Source organism: Physeter macrocephalus, chromosome 12, assembly GCF_002837175.3.
Source record: "Physeter macrocephalus isolate SW-GA chromosome 12, ASM283717v5, whole genome shotgun sequence".
Classification (NCBI taxonomy): domain Eukaryota; kingdom Metazoa; phylum Chordata; class Mammalia; order Artiodactyla; family Physeteridae; genus Physeter; species Physeter macrocephalus.
The window spans coordinates 85,798,018-85,822,435 of NC_041225.1; the positions used below are offsets into that span (position 1 = coordinate 85,798,018).

At 36.8% G+C, this 24,418-nt stretch overlaps 1 protein-coding gene across 8 annotated transcripts in view; it reads left to right on the plus strand.

Annotated features, from left to right (window-relative positions):
- The window catches only part of ZNF638 (zinc finger protein 638), a 153,203-nt gene that overhangs the window by 98,703 nt on the left and 30,082 nt on the right, over positions 1-24,418 (plus strand). For all 8 annotated transcript variants that reach the window (XR_008618916.1, XM_055089240.1, XM_028497208.2 and 5 more), the window contains 7 exons: positions 10,732-10,790; positions 11,015-11,067; positions 18,830-18,880; positions 20,988-21,059; positions 21,853-21,939; positions 22,210-22,278; positions 22,654-22,694. Coding sequence is in view for 7 of the 8 variants with exons in the window: in XM_055089240.1 (XP_054945215.1) it covers positions 10,732-10,790; positions 11,015-11,067; positions 18,830-18,880; positions 20,988-21,059; positions 21,853-21,939; positions 22,210-22,278; positions 22,654-22,694 (432 nt within the window). In the remaining variant the exon portion in view is untranslated. The remainder of the gene's footprint in view (positions 1-10,731; positions 10,791-11,014; positions 11,068-18,829; positions 18,881-20,987; positions 21,060-21,852; positions 21,940-22,209; positions 22,279-22,653; positions 22,695-24,418) is intronic.

The window sequence follows — 24,418 nt, forward strand, 5'->3', positions numbered from 1 at the left end:
TGTTGAACCATCCTTGTGAACCTGGGATGAATCCCACTTGGTTGTTGTGTATGATCTTTTTTATGTGTTGTTGGATTTGGTTTCCTAATATTTTGTTGAGAATTTTTACATCTATATTTATCAAAGATATTGGCCTGTAATTTTCTTTTTTGGTGGTGTCTGTGTCTGGTTTTGGTATCAGGGTGATGGTGGCTTCTTAAAATGTCTTTGGGAGTGTTCCCTCCTCTTCAGTCTTTTGGAAGAGTTTGAGAAGAATTGGTATAAGTTCCTTACATGTTTGGTAGAATTCACCTGTGAAGCCATCTTGTCCTGGACTTTTGTTTGTAGGCAGTTTTTTTGTTACAGATTCTATTTCAGTTATAGTGATGGGTCTGTTCAAATTATCTGTTTCTTCTTGATTCAGTTTTGGTGGGCTGTATGTTTCTAGAAAGTTGTCCATTTCTTCTTAGGTTGTCAAATGTGTTGGCATATAATTGTTCATAGTATTCTCTTATGGTTTTTTGTATTTATGCGGTATCAGTTGAGATTTCTCCTTTTTCATTTCTTTTTTTGTTTATTTGGGTTCTTGCCCTTTTCTTTTTGGTGAGCCTGGCCAGAGGTTTGTCAATTTTGTTTACCCTTTCAGAGAACCAGCTCTTGTTTTTGTTGATTTTTTTTAATCTCTGTTTTATTTATTTACTCCCTGATCTTTATTATGTCCTTCCTTCTGCTGACTTTAGGTTTTGTTTCTTGTTCTTTTTCTAATGCTATCAGGTGGTAGGTTAGGTTGTTTACTTCAGATTTTTCTTGTTTTTGATGAAGGCCTGTATCACTATGAACTTCCCTCTAAGAACTGCTTTTGCTGTGTCCCATAAATTTTGTATGGTTGTGTTTTCATTGTTGTTTGTCTCAAGGCATTTTTTAATTTCCTTTTTGATTTCCTTGTTGACTGATTGTTTTTTTTACTAGAGTGTTATTTAGTCTCCACATAATAGTTTTTTTCTCATTTCTTTTCCTGTGGTTGATTTCTAGTTTCATGCCATTGTGGTCAGAGAAGATGCTCGAAATAATTTCCGTACTTTTAAATTTGTTGAGGTTAGTTTTGTGACCTAGGATGTGGTCAATCCTAGAGAATGTTCCATGTGCACTTGAAAGGAATATATATTCTGGGTTTTTTGGATGTAGTGTCCTGAAAATATCAATTAAGTCTAACTGTTCTGTTGTATAATTTAGCGCCTTTGTTGCCTTATTGATTCTCTGTCTTGAAGACTGTCCATTGATGCGAGTGGGTGTTAAAGTCTCCTGGTATTATTGTATTCCTATTGATTTCTCCCTTTATGTCTGTTAGTATTTGTTTTCTGTATTTGGGTGCTTCTATATTAGGTCCATATATGTTGATAAGTGTAAAATCCTCTTCCTGTATTGATCCTTTTATCATTATATAAGTGTCCTTTATCTTTCTTTCTAGCCTTTGCTTTAAAGTCTATTTTGTCTGATATGAGTATCGCAACTCCCGCTTTCTTGTCATTTCCGTTTGCATGAAATATCTTTTTTCATCCCCTCACTTTCAATCTATGTGTGTCTCTTGCCCTAAGGTGGGTCTCTCGAAGGCAGCATATTGTAGGCTCTTGTTTTTTTATCCAGTCTCCACTCTATGTCTTTTGATCAGAGCATTCAGTCCACTGACATTTAAGGTAATTATTGATACATATGTATTTATTGCCATTACAAACCATGTTTTCCAGTTGATTCTTTGTTTCTACTCTGTTCCTTTCTTTTTCTTTTTCTTTTTGTGGTTTGATGATTTCCTTTTATTTTATGCTTGTGTTCTCTTTTAGGTTTTTGTGAATCTATTGTATGTTTTTAATTTGTGGTTGCCCTGTTTTTCAAGTATGTTAACCCCCTCCTATATCTGATTGCTTTAGACTGATAGTCTGATAGGCTCAAACACATTGTAAAAAAAAAAAAAAAGAAAAGAAATCTGCATTTTCTTACTCTCCTTCCCCACATTTTATGATTTTGATGTCCCTTTTTACATCTTCATGTTTATCCTTTTGCTGTTCCTTGTGTTTATCACTGCTTTCACAAATAGGGTGAAATTTTTTGTTTTGTTTTTTCTTTTTGATCTGTATACTGGCTAATTTAAGTGATTTACCTTCCAATTGTGATTTCCTCCCTCCTATTTCTTCTTGCCTCTTTTCCGTTTAGAGATGATCTTTCAATATTCTTTTAGCATAGGTTTAGTATTGCTGTATTCTTTTAGTTTTTGCTTGTCTGAGAAATTCTTTATTTCTCCTCCTATTCTAAATGATAGTCTTACTGGGTAGAGTATTTTAGATTGCAGATTTTTCTCTTTCAAGACTTTGAATATATTTTGCCACTCCCTTATGGCCTGCAGTGTTTCTGAGAGAAATCAGCTCATAGCCTTATGGGAGTTCCCTTGTAATGAACTCTTTGTTTTTCTCTTACCTTTAGAATCCTCTCTAACTTTTGCCACTTTTATTATGTCTTGGAGTAGGTCTCTGTGGGTTCATATTGTTTGGGACCCTCTGTGTTTCCTGTATCTGGATATCTGTTTCCTTCTTTAAGTTTGGGAAATTTTCAGCCATAATTTCTTCAAATACATTTGCAATTCCCTTTCTCTTTGTTCTCCTTCTGGAATCTCTATTGTGTGTAGATTGTCCCGCTTTATGTTATCCCTTAGGTCTCATATATTGCTTTAATTCTTTTTCATTTGGCTTTCTGTCTGCTGTTTTGGTTGTGTAATTTCTGTTAGTCTTTTTTTCCAGGTCACTTATTCTTTCTTCTGCATTATTCATTCTGCTATTCATTGCCTTGAGCTCAGCCATTTTCAATCCCCTTTTCTCTTTCTTCTCCTTCTGGAATCCCTATTATGCATAGATTAGCATGCTTTATATTACCCCATAGGTCTCTTATATTGCTTTCATTTCTTTTATTTGGCTTTCTGTCTGCTGTTTTGATTGGGTAATTTCCACTAGTCTATCTTCCAGGTCACTTATTCTTTCTTCTGCATTATTCATTCTGCTATTCATTGCCTTGAGCTCAGCTTTTGTCTTGGCAAATGAAATTTCTAATTTTTCTTGGCTCCTCTAGTTTCATTCGTTTTCACAGTAATATGCATTTCTGTCAATAGCCTTTCTTAACTCTTTCAGTATTTTCATTACCTCCTTTTTGAACTTGGTATCTAATAGACTGAAGAGGTCTGTTTCATTGTTGGTTCCTTCAGGGGAATTTTCTTGGTCTTTTAACTGAGTTTCCTCTGCTTCTTCGTTTTGCTTATGTATCTCTTAGTTTGTGAGTTTTGGGGAAACAATTATCTACTTTAGTCTTGGAGGGCTCTTTATAAGTAGGAGTGTCCCTGTGTAGCTGGTGTGGGTTTAGTATTTTTTTGGCATGAGGGCTGTTTTTGGTTTGGATGCCTGCTGTCTCTTTCCTTAGCATGTGCTGGCTGTTATCCCCTTGATAGGGGTTGCACAGGTGCACAGCTCCTGCAGGCTCCCAGGAAGGCAGGGACAGTGGTTGGCTCCCAGTTGTGGGTCACTCCACAGTGGTGGTGGTGGTTTGCACACCCCCGGGGAGGTGGGGGCAGTGGTTGGCACTGGGTCGTGAGACCCTCAGCAGCAACGGCGGGCCATGCACGGTCTCAGGGCAGTTGGCCCCGATCGTGGGACCCTCGGCAGTGGTGAACTGTTCAGGCTCCCGGGAAGGTGGGGGCAGTGACCTGCACCCACTCACAGGGCCCTTGGCATCAGCAGTGGCTCACACCTGCCCCCGGAGCTTGTGTAGGCGGTGTCCTGCCGCCTGCGAGTGCACAGAGAAAGAAGCTCCTATGGTGAGCCAGCCTCCTCCTTGTGTACCCCCCAACAGCAGTGGTGCCTTGCCTCTCTGGTGGGCCCAGGCTTCTTCCTGGACTTCCTCAGTTGTGGTGCACTATACCGTAGCCCCCTCAGGGCTGTCTTCACTCAGCCAACCCCAGTACTCTCCCCAGAGTCTGACCTCTGAAGCCCGAGCCTCAGTACCTAGCCCCCACCCATCCCAGCAGGTGACCAGACAAGCGTCTCGGGCTGGGGAGTGCCAGTCAGCATGAGCCTCTGTGCAGGTCTCTCCCCACTTTGCACTCCACACACCTGTTGCTGTGCTCTCCTCTGAAGCCTCCCCTCTGGCTTGACTGATCTCCCTGTCAGCGAGGGGACTTCCCAGTGTGTGGAAACCTTTTCTCTTTCACAGCTCCTTCCCAGAGGCACAGGTCGTGTCCCGATTTCCTTTCTTTCTTTCTTTCAAATTTTTATTTATTTGTTTATTTATTTATTTATGGCTGCATTGGGTCTCCGTTGCTGCGTGCGGGCTTTCTCTAGTAGCGGTGAGCTGGGGCTACTCTTCGTTGCAGTACGCGGGCTTCTCATTGCGGTGGCTTCTCTTGTTGCAGAGCACGGGCTCTAGGCGCGCAGGCTTCAGTAGTTGTGGCACACAGGCTTAGTTGCTCCACAGCATGTGAGGTCTTCCCGGACCAGGGCTTGAACCCTTGTCCCCTGCGTTGGCAGGCAGATTCTTCCTTTCTTTATTTTCTTTTTTCGTTTGCCCTACCCAGTTACGTGGAGGTCAGTGTTCAGTAGATGTTCTGTGAGAGCTGTTCCACATGTAGATGTATTTTTGATGTCCCTGTGGGAATTCCACGTCTTACTCCTCCACCATTTGATCCCATCTGGTATCTAGTTTTAAGTTGCATTTTCCTGATTATTATTGAACTTCAATATCTTTTAATATAATTACTAGCTATTTCTATTACTTGTTGCGTATATCTTCTCACATTGTTCTGTTAGGTTACTGTCTTTTAAAAAAATTTCATCTGAAGGTGTTCATTATCCTAAACACTAACTTTGTATTATACATGAGAAGTATTTTCTTTTAGACTATTGCTTGTATGTATACATATATAAAGTTTTAAGTAATTTCAGTATACTCAAGTTTATTGCTTTTTTCCTCTTAATGGCTTTTGCTTTCTTTCTTTTATCTTGTTTTAGAAGACCTTTGTACCAGTGCCAAAAAGATATGCTTCCATTATTTTTTAAATCTGTGATATGTGGTATAATGTGTGAATAGTATCAATATTGTTTCCAAAATGGGTAACCAATTAACCGAACACCATTTATGCCTGATTTGTCTTTCCTCATTGATTTGGAAAGCTGTCTTTATGTGTATAAATTATCTTATACACACAGATCTGTTCCAGTCTGTTTATTTTTTACAAATACCGTATGGTTTCAATTATTATAACAACTATAACTTCATAATATTTGCCTAGTTTTCTAATAGAATCCTTTTTCTTTGTTCTTTATTTAAATACATTTTGGTTAATCTTAAACATTTACTCCTCAGTATTTGTTTTAGAATCAGTTTAAGTTTTCTGAACAATCTTATCGAGAGTTTAAATGATACTATATTGAATTTGCATTGATGTCTTTACAATACTAAATCTTTCTGTCAAAAACATGGTTTATCTCTCCATTTATTTAGGTTTCATTTAGTGTCCCTCAGCAAGTTTTACATGTTTTTTAAATAAATTTATTTATATTTGGCTGCATTGGGTCTTCATTACTGTGCGTGGGCTTTCTCTAGTTGTGGCGAGCAGTGGCTACTCTTCGTTGTGGTGCGCGGGCTTCTCCTTGCAGTGGCTTCTCGTTGCAGAGCATGGGCTCTATGTGTGTGGTCTTCAGTAGCTGTGGCATGAGGGCTCAGTAGTTGTGGCTTGTGGGTTCTAGAGGGCAGGCTCGGTAGTTGTGGTGCACAGGCTTAGTTGCTCCACGGCATGTGGGATCTTCCTGGATCAGGGCTCAAACCTGTGTCCCCTGCATTGGCAGGCGGGTTCTTAACCACTGCACCACAAGGGAAGTCCCACATTGTTTTCCATAACATTGTTTTGTAATGTTTGTTTCCATAACGTACATTTTGGAGGAAGTGTTAAATTTAACTTTTATTTATATTTATTTGTATACCTCATAAATATTATTTCAATTGCTATTTAGAGAAAAGAGTTTTTATTTATTTTTTTCTCTTATGTTTTCTGGTTAGTTACTACTAGAGTAACCCATCGTCCTAGTTTACTAATACCTGCTATATACATGCCCATTCCATTGTCCCATTGTCCTGATTTGAATAATGAATTACATGGTGACCCTAGTTATTACCAATTTAGAATTTCTTTCATTTTCAATTAACAGAAAACTTAACCATTGTTTTATTAAACAAATACGAGGTTTATTTATCTCATAACAGGAAATCTGCAGGCAGGCGGTCCATGGCTGGTGCAGCAGCTCCATACTATCTTTAGGAACCCAGCCTTTTTGGTTTTCTCCTCCACTGTCGTTAGCATGTACCTTTCATTCTTTGTAAGATGGTTGCTGTACCTTCTGGTATTATTCCTGTCTTCAAGCAGAAAGAAAGGAATAAAAATCAAGAGCAGAATGGATTTTTATCCCCCCCCCAACCCCTCCAGGAAGAACGAGTTCCCCAGCAACTTTAACCTACATTTGATTTACCAGAACTGTGACACATGGCCATGTCTAGTTGCAGAGGATAATAAGGGGAATCAAGAATTGAATGCATAATTTAAACTTTATCCTGTAGACAGTTAAATGTTACTCAAGGTTTTCAGCAGTGCTATGACTTAATGAAATGGATGGATTAGAAAGATTCATCAGGAAGTGATCTGCAGAATGAATTACTTGGGCAAATGACTCTGAAGGCAAAGAAAGCTTAGCAAATTGATTAAAGGAAAGAAGAGAAAAGATCACTGATCCAGTTAGAGTGTTCATCTAGCCAACCAGACTATTATAATAATAGTAACGGTTTGGGGTAGATTAGTAACCTTGAGAATAGAAAGGAGAAATAGCTTATACCAGTGACTCTCAAGCAAGACTCGCTGATCATTAAATTTGGAGAACTGGGGAGATAAGTCTTCTTTAATTCTAAAACGTTTAATCTGGGGAAATGGGTGACTAAGGATACATTTAGGGTATTAGAGTATTTCAAACAGTATTTAAAAAATTCTCTTGGAGGACTTATTGATAAGTTTGGTAAGGCAGCAGTGTAAGTCAGATAGCCCAATCTTTCTTACTTACTTACTTACTTATTTATTTATTTATGGCTGCTTTGGGTCTTTGTTGTTGTGCATGTGCTTTCTCTAGTTGTAGAGAGCAGGGGCTACTCTTAGTCACAGTGCATGGATTTCTCATTGTGGTGGCTTCTCTTTGTTGCAGAGTACGGGCTCTAGGCACACAGACTTCAGTAGTTGTGGCTTGTGGGCTCAGTAGTTGTGGCTCGCGGGCTGTAGAGCACAGGCTCGGTAGTTGCGGTGCACAGGCTTACTTGCTCTGCGGCATGTGGGATCTTCCCCGAACAGGGCTCAAACCAGTGTCCCCTGCATTGGCAGGCAGATTCTTAACCACCGTGCCATCAGGGAAGTCCCCATATTTTACTGTTTTGATTTTCATAGTAATGAATGGGCTAAGTATCAGCACTAGAAACTAGAAAACAGGCCATCTACCTATCAGAAACATTGATGTTCTTCAGTTAAATATGGTTTGGATGGTGCTGAAATGAAGCCTTAGAACGCTAACTCTTGACTTCTATGTTGTGACTGACCAGAGGGGATCCCCAGCAGAACTCTGGTTATTGCTTCTTCAGATTAGAAGTATATGGGACAATCTTTCTGGCCTGTTATCACAGGGGAAGACGTTAAGTTTTCCTAATAGAGCAAGCCCCAAATAGGCTTGAAACTCAAACTAGAAAAGAAAGGGCAGCCCTAAAGGTTTCTTGATCCACATCTTAATTTTGGCATGAATAGTCAAAACTACGATGGAACTTTTCTGCCCGTGTTTGATATTTCACGTTAGGATAGCCTTGGACTCTGGCTGTGATTCATAGAACATTCTCTTCATTTTGCTACTTCTTGGAGTCAATAATGAAATGTTAGAGAAAAGGTTAAAATATTCTACATCCCTGTATTTAAGCCTGAAAGATTAAAATATGGGTCTGCACAACTCTGCCAAACTCAGTAACCTTGTCTTTAATCATAAGCCAGCATAGACCTCAATCCTTAACAGTGATTCTTAACCAATCTCCTGAAAGCAAGCATTCTTCTTTTCCAGAGAAATGGACACATGTTGATACTGAAAATTTTCCTTAAAGGAGCAGGAGCCCTTGATAAAAAAGTAGAATCAGATTTTCCAACAAACAGAACCCTTGTAATTGTAAAATAGTACTGCAGGTCAACCCTTGGCAAAAACAAAACAAACAAGACTTAAAATTTTTTAATTTACTGTTTTCAGCAAGATTCACGGGGACATTACATCTAAAACCTAGAGCAAGCAGCCAGCTTAGATTTAAGAAGACTGAATGGAAACAAAAGCAGTGCTGGGAAGCAGTGAACAGTGGTTTGAGTGTTATGGAAAATCTAATGAATAACAAAGAGATAAAACTGCAGAGATACAAGCAATTCAGAAGAGAGTTTAGTTTTATTTTAATTCAGAAACTATTTCTTGAACATCTGTTATGTGTCCGGCATTATGGTACATGCAGAAGATGCAGTGATGAACGAGGCAGATGTGTGTCCATTCTTCTTAGAACTTATTGTCTGTTGGGGAAGATTAAAAGGTCTAAAGTGATTAAGAGGAAAGGCATGGTGGATACATCTAGGAGACCCAATCTGCATATAACTGAAATTGCAGAAAGAGAACGTCACTTAAAAACTGGTGAAGATGTTAATTTTCATAGTTATAAAGGTGCAAGTTATAAAGGTGCTATAGTGATCCAGGCAGAAACATTATAAACGTAAAAAGTAGACTAGCCTTAGATAGCCAAGCAACACATTCTCGAGGTTGAGTGGAAAAAAAGATTGATTGTAATGCAGTACATGCGTTTCAAGTCAAATCCCAAGTTGTATGCTAGGATGGTATTCTCAGACACGTATGGGCTCGAAGAACATTTCACCTATCTTTCCGAAAATATTACTATCAAAATGAACAACTTAAGAAATGGAGAAATGGAGAAGTTATGATATAAAATGATTGGTGATGAGTAATGAAACCATTTAAGCATAGAGTAAGATCCAAATAGTCATTCGTATCTTTATAAAGTAACATAAGTTGAAAAAAAAAAAATTACTTAAAATTAAAAACAAAAATAATTTTGGCCTAAAATATGTCATCAGAAATTGGCATGGGGACTTCCCTGGTGGCGCAGTGGTTAAGAATCCACCTGCCAATGCAGGGGACACGGGTTCAAGCCCTGGTCCAGGAAGATCCCACATGCCGCGGAGCAACTAAGCCCATGCGCCACAACTACCGAGCCTACGCTGTAGAGCCCGCAAGCCACAGCTACTGAAGCCTGCGCACCTAGAGCCTGTGCTTCACAACAAAAGAAGCCACTGCAATGAGAAGCCTGCACACCGCAACAAAGAGTAACCCCTGCTCGCCACAGCTAGAGAAGGCCCACGCGCAGCAACAAAGACCCCACGCAGCCTAAAATAAATAAATAATTTTTTTTAAGTGGCATGTAAGCCAAGGTGTAAGGGCTTTTAAATTTATACAGAAGAAATCAGTGGATTCACATTTCTTTTAAAACTGAAGATACCCATTAGTAGAATAAAAGTAGGAGGATGATTGTCTCCTAAACCATTGGGGTGAGGAAGATGTTTGGGATAAAATCCCATATAGAACAAAAGGAAATGGCAAGGATGCCCCAAAAGAACAGAAAACATAAAATAACATGACAACAATTTTTGTTAAGTTCAGATCAGTTTAACACATTTATTGAATGTTCAGTAATTGCCAAGCATGATTTTAGGCACCAGTGATAGTGAAGAGGAGAAAGACCACAAGGAAATTAAACATATATATATATACTATGTCTGTTAACAACAAGTGCTGTGGAGGAAAGTAACAGAAAAGGGAAACAGAAGTGCTCTTTTTGGGGAATGAGGAGCTGTGCAACTTTCAATAAGGTAGTTATAGAAGGTCTCATTGAATAGGTGATATTTGAACAGACACCTAAAGGAGATGAAGGAGCAAACTGTTCCTTAGATTGAGAGCATTCCAGAGAGAAGGAACAGCAACTGCGAAAGGCTTCTCAGGTCCATGCCTATGTAGTTTGTTTTGTTTGAGAAGTATAAAGGATGCTTAGGATTGGAAGTAGAGAAGGATGGGGAGAAGTATGTGGTAGTTTGGGGGTAGAGAGTGCATGGAATGTGTGGTGTAAACGCTTAAGTATTAGCTTTTTCTCTGAGTGTGATGAAAGGTTTTGAGTTTAGCAGTGGCAAGATCAATCTGGTTCTATGTTTAAAATGGAGTGAGGGTGGGTGAAAAGGCAAAGACAGAAGCAGAGACCATTATTAGTCTATTATGGTAATAAAGGAAAAGATGGTGGTAGATTGGACCAGAGTGATAGCAGTTAGACATCAGAAATATTATAGCACTATTTGAAATAATGTTTTTGAAAGGTAGTGATAAGAAAATGTAGATAAGTGATAAAAGGCAGGATGTAAAATTACACTGTATGATCACAAATTGAAGAATTTCTATCTATAAATAGAAAATGGTGATTAGCATTTATACTTTAGGAATATTTTAGATTTATGTACGTGTGTGTGTGTTTCTTATGCTTTTGTGTATTTTCTAAATGGTTTTTTATAATTGGGGAAGAAACTAAATTTTTCAAAATATTTTTCTTTCATAGAACAAAGAGGTGAAGAAAAAGATATCAGATTCAAAGAAAACATCTGCATCTACTTTAAAGTAAGTAATTCATCATCTCTTATGTGAGAATGACTATGCATATGAATTAAAATTTTTTAATTTTTACAATGACATTTTTAATATATTTTATCCTGACTCCAGTTTAAATGGGACATCATTCAAACTGAATTATTTTAAACTTTTTTAGATTTAACCTTTGTATCTTTAGAAGTTTTAGAAGTTAGAATTTTACTCTTTGCTAAATTTTTTTCTCCTTTTAATAGAAAAGATACAGATGCTTCCAAGGCTGTAGAAACTGTGACTTCAGCTTCTGCTAGTAAGTTGTTACTTTCAGTACTCCTCCAAATGAGTATGTTTTGTCAGATGACTAGAAACTTCTTGTAAGGTGATGCTAGGAAAACATTATTCATTGTGCTTTAGGAGGAGGGGGACCCACACTGGCCCCTGTATTAAGCTAATGGTTAATATTAAGTAGTTTAATCATGAAATCTCTAGTGGAATAAATATAAGGACTCAGTAAGATAATGTATGCAAAATACCTATCATAGTTCCATAGTTAATAGCTATTTAGGTTAATTTTGCAGTATCTGTCTCCATTCCCTCCCAGTAAACTGACAAGACAAAACATAAAGGTATGTTAAGATTGCTTGTGTGGTCCCCTTTGATTTTGAAAGTCTGCTAAGCACCAAAAAGTAAACAAAAAAGACTAAACAGAAATAGATGATATTACATTCATGTGTTATTTCTTTACACACAGGCAAATACTTCAGGTCTTTATTATGAATCTAGCTAAATGAATTTTGCATACAATTTTAAACCCAGTTTATTTATTTTTTTCTCAGTCCATTTAGGATTGGAAATGTCGAGAGAAAAAAGTTATTGTCAAAACATACACTCTTGAATCTAGTTAACAGTGTGATAGTGAAGGACAAGACAGAAAGGCTGAAATAAACAATATATTAGGAAACTTAAATTGTGTTTTGTATGTTATCTTTTCGAAAGGTAGGTAGTTTATGGATTTATATTCAGAATAGATAAAGAGTTTTTGGTATTAGAACTAATATTCAAGTGACTGGAAAATTGGATTGTGTAGAATATCTCAATTTTCCATAATGTTTAGTTGGATAGTGTCCTGCAGTTATTGGAAGTTAGTGGAGGTGACTATGAGTGGCTTCTGGAAGGCAATAAATTTTTACTAAAGTTTTAAATGTGAACGTGTAAATGGATAATATTTAGAGGCAGAAGATTACTTCAGTTAGGGAGATGACATAAAAAAGGTAACAAAAAGGCCTTGAAGAGTAGTGCTGGGGTGTTTTTTAATTTGACCCCATTAACAGCATTTCTCAAAATGTGTTGCGTGAAAGACATTCATAGAACATGTTTTGGATCAGGTAAAGTTTAGGATATGTATTATACCTTTTTTTTTCCTTTAAAAATAATCCACAAACACATTCACTTGATGAAATCCTGCAGGAAAGAAACCTATTTAACTTTGTTTAACCCACTGTTTCCAAAGCTTGGATAAGTGCACCCCATTTTTTCTGTGTAAGCCCTAGTAATAATTGGTACAAACTCTGGGAAATTTCCTTAGAGAATAAAGAACCACTAGTTGTTTAGGATTCTCATGTAGATTGGATACATGGAGTGATTGAAAAATCCTGTTGAGAAAACATTTGGGATTCTCTTTCAGGTAATTAGGACCTGATATTAAAAGGTAATTAAAATGATCTGGGATGCTAAAATCTGAATTTTTATTATATAGAATTTTTTAGTGGATAAAATATAAAAATTAAAAAAATAATTTAAAAATTTCAAGGTTTCAGGCCGGATGGAGTTTTCTAGACGAATGTGGTAATGTTGATTATAATAAAATTTAGCTGCAGTGATTTCTTTGAACTGGGGGAGAACATTGCTAAATATCATGTATCAAGGAATATCTGTTGGAGATATCATTTAGTCAATCACATGGCATTGAAAGTGGGATACTTAGGAAAATTTTTTGTTAAGTTTAAGGTCTGAATTTTGGGAATGGCCCTAACATAATAAAAGTAATGCGTATGGGGAGAAGTGCTTCAAGTTAAGTACTTCCTCCTTTCGAATATAAATGTAGAAAGAAAGAGAGGAGCCCAAGGCTGAGAAAGTGTCAGGTGAGAAAGATAAGATAGCTTTTTGAGATCAGCAATGTCAGATTGAAGAGGGATAGGAAGTCAGGGTAGTTTTAAAGAGAACTTGGTTATAAGCACAAATCAAAAAGGATGTAGCAAAGTACAGGGAGGGAGCAGAAGCCTAATTTTATCAGAAAGGGAAACTTTAGAACTTTTACCCAGTGCTAATTACTTACTGAGCACTTGGCTATATGCCCATAATTGGATGCGTTTTATAAAGTGATTAGGATACATCAGAGAGTTATTTCTAAGTAGCTTATAGTTTAACTTGTGCCAGAAGACAGAAAACAAGGGAAAGAAACCTGCCATGGTTACACTATTTATAGTAGGCAATTTGTTATCTCACTTAATATTTCAGACCACCCTATGAATATAGTTCATACTGTTCTCGTTTGATAGATGAGGAAACAGATTCAGACAGGTTAAATGACTTAAGGTCACATGGAAGAGTTAGGATTCAGACCCAAAACTGTATGCTTCCCAAGCTTTTCACCTATACTAAAGTACCTCTCTGAGAATGAAAACTTGTTCTATATTTCCTTTGACTGCTCTTCTTTTATCTTCCCTTCATTGTTTGCCTAAATGTCTGTTCCTCTTCTCATGTCCTACTTTTCTTGCTGGTTGATTTCTTTCCTTTCCATATCTTTAAGGACCAGTGACATCTCCCATACATACATAAACCTCTTCTGCCCCCTCAAGTTTACGCCTCATTTTCTTATATTATCTAACAACACCACTGGTTATCCAGTGTAGGAATCTATTAATAATCCTTTACCCTGTCTTGTCTTCTTTTTTGTCCCACCCAGTTCAAACTTAAATAACCTCCTTCCTCTTCTCATCTAATAGGTGGCTGATTCAAATTACTTCTCTCTTAAATATATCTCAAATTATCTCACCTTTACTCCATCACAGCTATAAATGTTCTAGTTTAGACTCACATTTGAATTTTTGAAGATAGCCTCCCGACTGGCGATTTTTATTCTACTCTGCTCTGGTATTAACACTCTTGCCCTGAGGTCACTTTAAAGCAGATCTGATCATTCCACTGCTAGTGACCCACAGGGGAAAGCCCAAATTCTTCATAAGGACCTCTTCCCCTTTGGCCCAGATGACTTTTTCAATCTCTTGCCACGCAACTGTATATTATGTTTAAGCTACCCAGAACAGTTTATTTTCCAGATGTGCTATTTCATTTCTCGGGTCTTTATGCTATCTATTTGTGTGGAATCGTTGTCTAAATTCCAGTTAACTTCACTTAGTAAGCACTTATGAAGTAGCTATTTAGTAGGTGCCAGGCCTCTTCTTTGTGATACCTTCCCTGACTCTTAGGCAGTTAAATGCTCCCAACTCCCTCCTAGAAATACTGTATTGTGTACATTAAATCACTTGGTATTAATAGGTTGTTAATAAGTCTGTCTCTTTCACTTGGCTGGGTAAGGGAATATTTGTAGTTTTATTTTTCTGTACCTTAATATCTAACGTGGTGTAAGGGTTAATGAATAAATATTTGCTGGAGGAAGAGTATAGGGATACTCAAATCACATTTGTATTAGTGTCATAACTGAACCCATGGAAGGCAACTAGAGATTATCATACTAGGTGAAGTAAGTCAGAAAGAGAAAAATAAATACCATATGATATCACTTATGTGGAGTCAAAAAATAAGACACGAACCTATTTGTGAAACAGAAACAGAATCACGGACATAGAGAATATGTGGTTGCCAAGCGGGGGTGGGCAGGAGAGGGATGGATTGGGAGTTTGGGATTAGCAGATGCAAACTGGTATACATAGAATGGATAAACAAAAAGGTCCTACTGTATGGCACAGGAAACTGTATTCAGTATCCTGTGATAAACCATAATGGAAAAGACTATGAGAAAGAATGTATATATTTGTATAACTGAGTCACTTTGCTATATAGCGGTAATTAACACAACATTGTAAACCAGCTATACTTCAATAAAAAAAAAAATAACCGAACCCATGGAAAAACACATAGTGAACCAAAATTTTCTGATTTGTCATTCTTGATTTAATGATTTTTTTCTTCTTTAAGATTTTATTGGTTTCCTTTTTTTTATTTTAAGTACATGTCTTTTTATCTTTTTAATTCCCAGATGAAAATGACTTTTTTTGTTTAAGTCAGTTATTTCCCCAATAAAAGCACTCTTCCCAAATAGTTCCCACATGTGAGTTCCAGCAAACCTTAAAGAAAATAATAACTCTAGTTCTGATTTCAACTATTCCATAGCATGCAGAGGAAAGGAAAACATTCTTTAAAAGGGAGTATGGAGAGAGGGGAAACAGGAAGGAAAAAACAGGCTAATACCAACATCAAATGCTGACAAAGACACTGCACACTTAGCACAATGGCTAAAATTAGAAAATAGTAATACCAAATGCTATTGAAGATGTGGAGAAACTTGTACATTGCTGGTGGGAATGTAAAATAGTATGGCCATTCTCGAAAAAAGTATTGTAGTTTTTTAACAAAGCTAAACATGTGCTCACCATAGGACCCAGCAGTTACACTCTTAGGCATTTATCTCAGGCAAGTGAATTACATTTTACACAAAACCTGTTCACACAAAACCAGTACACAAATATTTATAGCCTCTGTAATAATAGCCAAAAGCTGGGAACAACCCTAATGTCCTTCAGTAGGTGAATGGCTAAACAAACTGTGTTATGTCTGTAGCATGGAAATACCTACCACTTAGCAATAAAAAGGAATGAATTATTGATACATGCAACAACTCGGATGGATTACAGAGGAATTGTGCTGATTTAAAAAACTCAATCTAGGGCTTCCCTGGTGGCGCAGTGGTTGCGCGTCCGCCTGCCGATGCAGGGGAACCGGGTCCGCGCCCCGGTCTGGGAGGATCCCACATGCCGCGGAGCGGCTGGGCCCGTGAGCCATGGCCGCTGGGCCTGCGCGTCCGGAGCCTGTGCTCCGCAACGGGAGAGGCCACAGCAGAGGGAGGCATGCATACCACAAAAAAAAAAAAAAAAAACTCAATCTAAAAAAATTATGTATTGTAAGCTTCTATTTACATAACATTCCTGAAATGATAAAATTAAAGAGATAGAGAACAGATTAGTGGTTGTCAGGGATTCTGGGGGAGGGAGGAGATGGCTCTTTCTATAATGGGTAGTAGGAAAGATCCTTGTGGTGGAACTGCTCTTTGTCTTGACTGATGGTCACAGTAATCTACACGTATATGATAGAATTTCATAGAACTAAATATACATTACGCGCATGCACTCGGGAAATTGGAATGTTTGTAAATTACATCAGTGTCAGTTTCCTGTTTATGATATAGTACTTAGTTATGCAAAATATTACCATTAGGGCTTCCCTGGTGGCGGATTGGTTGAGAGTCCGCCTGCCAATGCAGGGGACACGGGTTCGTGCCCTGGTCCAGGAAGATCCCACATGCCGCGGAGCGGCTAGGCCCGTGAGCCATGGCCGCTGAGCCTGCGCGTCCGGAGCCTGTGCTCTGCAACGGGAGAGGCCACAACAGTGAGAGGCCCGCGTACCGCAAAAAAAAAATTAAAAAAATATATTACCATTAGAGGAAACTCTGTGAAGGGTATATGAGATCTCTCCCTATTATTTCTTACAACTCCATGTGAATGTACAGTAATCTCAAAATTAAAAGTTAGAGAAATGTTTTAAAATGCTGATAAAGCTATCATAGTAAATTAGAATTATAGAAAATCTCACTTCTGAATATTTGATGTAAAGTTTTTAAGTAAAATTTTAGTGTCTGGAAGTATATTAAATGAATAACATAGTATGCCCAAGAGGGGGAGGGGGGTCATGTCAGAAGTATAAAGATGGTTCAAAATTAGGAAATCTGTCACTTCCATTTACTGTATTAAATAGAGGGAGATAAATGCTGAGAAATTCTTAAAGTAGGTGACTACTTCCTTAATATGATAGTGTGTCTGTGTATACATACTTTATTTATTTATATACGTAACAAATACGCATATATCAAGTCAAAAGCCAGCATATGCTTAAGAGTCTAACAGTGGAAGTGTTCCCATTAAAGTGGGGACCAAAACAAGGGATACTCATCATCACTTCTATAAGTTAAAATAAATATTGTTCTAAAACTAATAGCCATTAGCTGGTGCACTACAAGTCAAGAGGCATAAAAATTGGAAAGTATGATAAAACATTATTGTTTGCAAATATATATGTATGATGGAAAAGCCAATAGAATCTATTGAAATGCTATTAAATAGTTAGCCATCTTAATTCTCTAAATTACTATAAAGTTTTAATTGCTTTATTACATTAAAAAACCATTCATACTAATATACTAATAAAATATTAATATACTAATAAAATATTCCATTTATAATAATAAAAGTAGAAGCTATGAAAAGAAAACTTTTAAATACTAAGAGGCATAAAATAAGGCTTAAATAGGAAAACAGCTCATTTTTAGATAGAAAGCTTCTCACCATTATAATATGCCTTTTTTCTTATATTAAAAGATAAATATTAGGAACCTAATACCAGTAAAGATTCTTTGAATCTATATAAGGTGATTATAAAGTTTATACATAGAATAGACAAGAAATTCTGCAAAGGAAGAGTAATTAGGACAAACCAGCACTAACAGATATTAAAGTATATTACAAAGTTAAAAGATTTATATAGTTGCATATAGTTGCATAAATAGACAAAAGATCAGTAGGACAGAATAGATTCAACGAATACTCCCCCAAACATATGGAATATCAGTAAATCATTATGGTAATATTTCAGATTAGCAGGGAAAAGATCAATTATTCATTAAATTGACTAGCTTCTTTGTAAAGTATATAGTTTATAGTATCAAAATAAATTACAGGGACTTCCCTGGTGGTGCAGTGGTTACGAATCCGCCTGCCACTGCAGGGGACACGAGTTTGAGCCCTGCTCCGGGAAGATCCCACATTGCCACGGAGCAACTAAACCCTTATGCCACAACTGCTGAGCCTGCACTCTGCAACCCGCATGCCACAACTACTGAAGCCCACACGCTTAGAGCCTGTGCTCCGCAACAAGAGAAGCCACCGTAATGAGAAGCCTGCGCACCTCAACGAAGAGTAGCCCCCGCTCGCCACGACTAGAGAAAGCCCGTGCACAGCAACGAAGACCCAACGCAGCCAAATAAATTAATTAATTAAATAAATAAACAAGTAAATTATAGCTGGATCAGAGATTTAACATGAAACACAGACAGCAGTTAAAAGTATTGAAAGAAAATGTGGAGGGTTTTTTGGTTTGTTTTTAATTTCAGAATGAGAAAGTCCTCCCCTATCAGGAAGACATTGATTACACAAAAATATTTTTGTATAAGTATTTCTCATAACTTTTAAAAAAGTTGTTACCTATATGATACAGATTAATTTTAATGTATAAAGAACTCTAATAAGAAAATCCTCAAAACCCAAAAGATAAATTGGCAAATATTAAGAATAGACAGATCACAAAGAAATAGAGATAAATTTACACATATGAAAATTGACAGCTTTACTTAAAATTTAAGAAACAAAGATTAAATCATACTAGTTTCTAGCTTAGATTGGAGTGATTAATAACTTCTTTTACATACTGTGTTTGTGTGGAAATGGGAAGCCCCACTCTTGTATACTATTGATGGCAATATTAATTGGTACAACCTTTCTGGAGGACAATTTCATGTTTGTTAAAATTTAAGTCTATCCCTTTGTCTCAGCTAGTCCATGGCTAAGAATTTGCCTATAGTTATAGTTCCGTGGGCATACAAAGATGAGTATAAGGATGTTTCTTGCAGTGTTTTTACCAAAATTATGCTAAGTTAGCTCTTTCCTAAATCTAAATGATGTTTTTTGTAATGTGTTACTGATATATTTTTCTTGTTATTTTAGCCAAACCTGGACAAACCAAGACATCTGCAGCCAAAGTAAATAAATCTTCAGGTATGTTTTCTATATTAGGATCCTAGACATGTTAACTTTAAATTATTTAAGCAGGTTTTTTGTTGTTGTTTTTTGTTTTTGTTTTTTTGCGGTATGCGGGCCTTTCACTGTTGTGGCCTCTCCCGTTGTGGGGCACAGGCTTCGGACGCGCAGGCTCAGTGGCCATGGCTCACAGGCCCAGCCGCTCCATGGCATGTGGGATCTTCCTGGACCGGGGCACGAACCCGTGTCCCCTCCATCAGCAGGCGGACTCTCAACCACTGCGCCACCAGGGAAGCCCATATTTAAGCAGTTTTTATCAGTAGTCTTGGATCTCATGTGACACAGTGTGTGCTGAGTATATACCAATCTGTGAAATTTATAGTCATCTAGAAGTTTTGAGAAAGCAGGTTTAGTAGATAATGCTCTTTCCTTGCAGGGATTATCAAAATAAAATAATTTAACTGGCAAACTGTTTCTCATGATGAATATTGGCGATATTTCCGTCTTTTTTATTTAGGTCTTCTCTGTTTACTTTCTTTTATAAACAAACTTACAGCAAATTATGTTCTCTTTGCATTTTTTATGGGCTATAGTGGATTTTAAAGTAATTATTTTTTTCTCCTTCCCCTAGCATTATCCCCATTTCTGTTTTTCCTCCCATTTCTGCTAAATGCTGGTTAATTCAGTCATTTTTTTTAAGAGGATAGAGGTCAATGTATTAAATTGTCTTTATAATGGTAGGAAGGAAAGGAAGTGGTCTTGAACCGTTGTTAGTGGCAGATCCATAATTATCATATAGTAGTTTCTTAGAAGCAGTAATCTGAGGGAGTCAGGTGTGGCTAGAAAACATGTTTTGAAGATGCACTTATTTAGCAAACAGTTTGATACTACTTTAATAGTAAGTTTATAGGAGTCATTGGTGGAAATCTGGGGGAGTGGGTTCTAAAACCAGTAGCTTCCCCCTTGAGTATTGGAAATTAATTCTAGATACTTTTTCCTTAAGTTCTGGTACCCAACTAGAAGTAGTAAAGTGAATTGGCTTGTGGTAGTAACATAGGATACTGAAAGAAACACCTTAAGAGCTCACTGGGGCTAAGGTTACTGCAGTGTGACAAAACTTGGGAATGACTAAGAAATGACTGGTTGAGTGACAATCTGTAAAGATTGGTATTTCTCTTTTTGAGCAAAAATTAAGGTCTGTCTTTGGATATAAAGTGTGGATTTGTAAACTGTTCTGATTAAATTTTGCAGATGTCAGTAATTCTTTTTGTTTGTTTAATAACTTCAAAAGCATGATCATATTCTCACAAAAGGTCCTGTTAGGTAGTTAAGGCAGTTACCACCCTGGTTTATAAATGGGGAAACGTGCACAGAAATCAGTAAATTCCCCCAGACTTCACACCGTGACTTGGAATTCAACTTGAATTCACTGACTTGTGATCCTGGGCTTTTTCCTTATACTGCCTTGCTCGTTGGGCATCCTGATTTTCAGAGCTAAACCTCCTGTTGCTCTCTGAATGAAAAGGTTTTTGACTCTGGTAATCTTTTTAGTGACACTTAGATCACAGTCTTTATAAACAACATCATTTTGGAATATAAGCAACAGTAATATACATATGTACAAAGAAGGGTCAGACAGTTTAAATAATCCTGTTCAGATAGGGCCCATTAGGAATGAGCCAAAATAGTCTTTATGTGGCCTGACCATGATGTAGGTGTTCTTAAGTGCTTTTTAATCAACTGGGAGCCAAGGAAGCATGAGCTGGGAGGTCCTCAATATAACTGCTTTTGGAGCCATTAAAGGCATCATGGGATTGTGTTTATATCCTTGAAGTTTAGTTGCTTCTAATTACTAAGTTGATTCACACATTTAGAGATCTGTGTAACTTGCCTGAACGCTGTTTTTAAGTACCCCAAAGGGGAGGTGATTCTTATTTCAATGATATTTTTCTTCCTAAAGAAATTATCATTTCTGATTTAGCAAATGACCTGTGTCCCTAAAGATGATAGCATTTTATGTTTTGAATAAAATATAGTTTGTTGCTCTTATATTCTTTGTAAGGTTCTTTGGGAATTGTTGATACTAGTTAAATAAATCAGTTTTGACTAAGCTTTTCTGATTTAGGGAAATCAGCAGGTTCTGTAAAATCTGTGGTAACAGTAGCTGCTAAAGGTAATAAAGCTTCAATCAAAACAGGTAAGACTGTTGGAAAAGAGATTATATTAAGTTTATTCTTAATTCTGCGTTAAAGAATGTAATAAATATGATATCAAAAGCAAGTTTTAATTTGTAGTATGTAATAACATCTTGAAAAGTTTAGTAAATAATTCTTTGATATTTAGAACCTGACACATATAGAACTTTTGTTTTTTGATGCTTTGGTCTTTGACAGTATCTGCCATTGCAGATACATTTTTGTTTAGGAAACATTTCTGACAGCCGTATAATCATAGGTTGCTCTGCCACTTCTCCCCTGTTTAATCTTTTTTTTACACATTTTTTTAGAGCTGTCACTTCATATTACCTTCCCCAGCTTGTAAAATTCCTCTGATACTTGTTACTTTAAAGATTTTCTTTCCATGTTACACGGATGTATCCTCCATAAAGAAATGGAACACTAAATTGTAACATGTTGAAAATAACATCCGTTTATTAATATATTTTTCCAATTGACTAATGTAATTTTAAAGAATCGTTGTGGAGGTTATAAAATAATGATTTTTGTGTGTGTGATTATGATGTGCTTTTGCCACATGAGGATTTAATAATTTGTGAATCATTAATAGCCCACAACAAAAGTTGTGTCTCAGTTTAAATTTGCTTTTAATCTTATTGGTAAACAGATACTGAAAATAAATGGAAATAAATATGTGGAAAAGAGCTGCTTTTATAATAAAGTTGAACTACTTATTTACTAATATATTAGTATGAAACATGCTAAATGACTGAATAGACCCTTAGAATAATGGTTCAACTCTACTTTTAAAAGCAAAATCTAGTGGAAAGAAGTCTCTAGAAGTCAAAAAGGCTGGAATTGTCAAAAACAAAGACGCCAATAAACCTGTGATTGTACCAGGTAAGCTTGAAATGCTGTCATGCAGTGCTTTCTTTTCATTAAATCCTACTGGTATACATTCTAGGTATATTTTGAAATCGTTGCTTAAAAATCTTCAAAAGGATTATTTGGTGTTTCAAAGGAAAACTTGTATTAGCTTTGTCTTAAATCAGGTCAGCCTAAGGAGACTTGAAGTAACAAAATAAACTAGCTTAAGTTCCTTTTTAGGTTCATTAGTTTAATTGTATTAGTGTGTTTTTCTAGACTATTAAAGCAGACTATTTCATGCAGAAAACTCTGAAATAAAGACGAGTGTGGAAGTCAAAGCCACTGAAAATGGTGCTAAGGAAACTATTTCAGGTAGGTCAATAGAAATTTTATTTTGTTCTCTTATGTTTAAAGATAGAAAATTAAATTTTAGGAAAATAATTTTATGTCTCATATATATATATATTTTTCAATACCAGAGTCATACTTAAGTGAAATTAAGAATATTATGATTCAGATCTTCACCTTGTCTCTTGATTAGTCTGAAATTTTGCTCTCAGAAGGAATAAAACTGAATGTATTATTGAAAAGCCAGTGTTACTTATGTAGCTATATCCTACTTAAATTCTCTAGTCTTTTGCCCATTGTATACATTTTCATGTAGCTACTATTTAATCCATTGTGGAATAAAGTGGGATCTTGATAAAGTATATCTGCATGAATTCTCATTTTATTTTGTATCTTAAGAAGCTGCTTTGGAGGCCACAGAAAATGAACCAGTTAACAAGGTCAGCTTTTATATTTTACTTATTTTTTTAAAGCTTAAGAAATTTTGACACAATATATTTTTCTTACTATAAACCTAGGTAAAAAATACACAGATTTGGTATGGTGAAGAATCCTGGTCATTGGAGACTTTTAAAATATGGTTTGAGTTAAAAAAAAACCTTGAGTTACAAAAATTTAGGTGCAGATTATCAATAAATGTACATGTTATTGAGGATTACTTTTCACTGAGAAGAAAATGTTAGGCCAGTTGGGTTTTTGAATAGATAACAGGTTGTCAAATTAGAACCAATGGAATTTTGTGAAATTTCTCTTTTCTTAGAGGCAAATTGGAGATATGTTAGTATTGAGATATGTTAGTATTTAGAATACCATTTATTTTTTGTGTTTTTAGAGGAGCAAGTGGGGTTTGCAGTTCTGTTTGAAGGGCATAAAGTTCACTTTATTGTTTTCGTGTGCTTATATCTGTTATTATGAATATATTAAGATTTCATTTATTTAGACTTTACTGGGTAAGATCTTGAGATCCTTCAGGTGCTCAGGATAAGTTTATTTGAGACTGGTTGCTCCATTCTTCGAGTAGTAACTAAGTAAGTAGTATGTGTTTACTTACTGGGTTTTTTTAAGAAGAATATTGTAAAACACCAGTAGAGTATCTTAGATTTACTTACTGTACTTTAGAAGGAATGTTTTATATATATATATATATATATATATATATATATATATATAAAAACTTATTCATTATTTATTTATTATTTTATTTTTGGCTGCGTTGGGTCTTCGTTGTTGCACGCGGGCTTTCTCTAGCTGTGGCGAGCGGGGGCTACTCTTTGTCGCAGTGTGCAGGCTTCTCATTGAGGTGGCTTCTCTTGTTGCAGAGCACGGGCTCTAGGCACGCAGGCTTCAGTAGTTGTGGCACACAACCTCAGTAGTTGTGGCACGCAGGCTCAGTAGTTGTGGCACACGGGCTTAGTTGCTCCACAACATGTGGGATCTTCCTGGACCAGGGCTCGAACTCGTGTCCCCTGCATTGGCAGGCGGATTCTTAACCATTGTGCCACCAGAGAAGCCCAGGAATCATTTTTGAACAGTATTTACTTGCTAGTTAAAAATCATTCTCAACTAGCTTATGAAAATTATAATTTCCCACCTTCCCCCACCAAAAGAAAAGTCACAAGTTGCCAAATTTATGCCTTTGGAGATTCTGCCAACGTCCACTAAAGGAAAAGTTGGCATTTATGAGAGTGATCTTTTTTTTTTTTTTAATGAGAGTGATCTTGAAGAATAAAATAGATCTGAGAGAAGAGAAGGCAGAAATGAAAGTTTTTACTTTGTAGTGGGGATTGGGTTATGGGGTAAGGATCCTAAGAGACTAGGTAAGCTTTTTTATATTGCCAACAAGGGATTATTTTACTCAGTAAGATAAAAGAATATGCACTGATTTGGAGCATGGGGATTTTAGCATCACAAGGCACAGGAATGGCAACAGTACATGAAAGGAAGGAACTGTAGTCAGAGACAGGCAAACCTGTGTTTTTTTGTTTTTTTGTTTTTTTTTTTTTGTGGTATGCGGGCCTCCCTCTGCTGTGGCCTCTCCCGTTGCGGAGCACAGGCTCCGGACGCGCAGGCCCAGCGGCCATGGCTCACGGGCCCAGCCGCTCCGCGGCATGTGGGATCCTCCCAGACCGGGGCGCGAACCCGGTTCCCCTGCATCGGCAGGCGG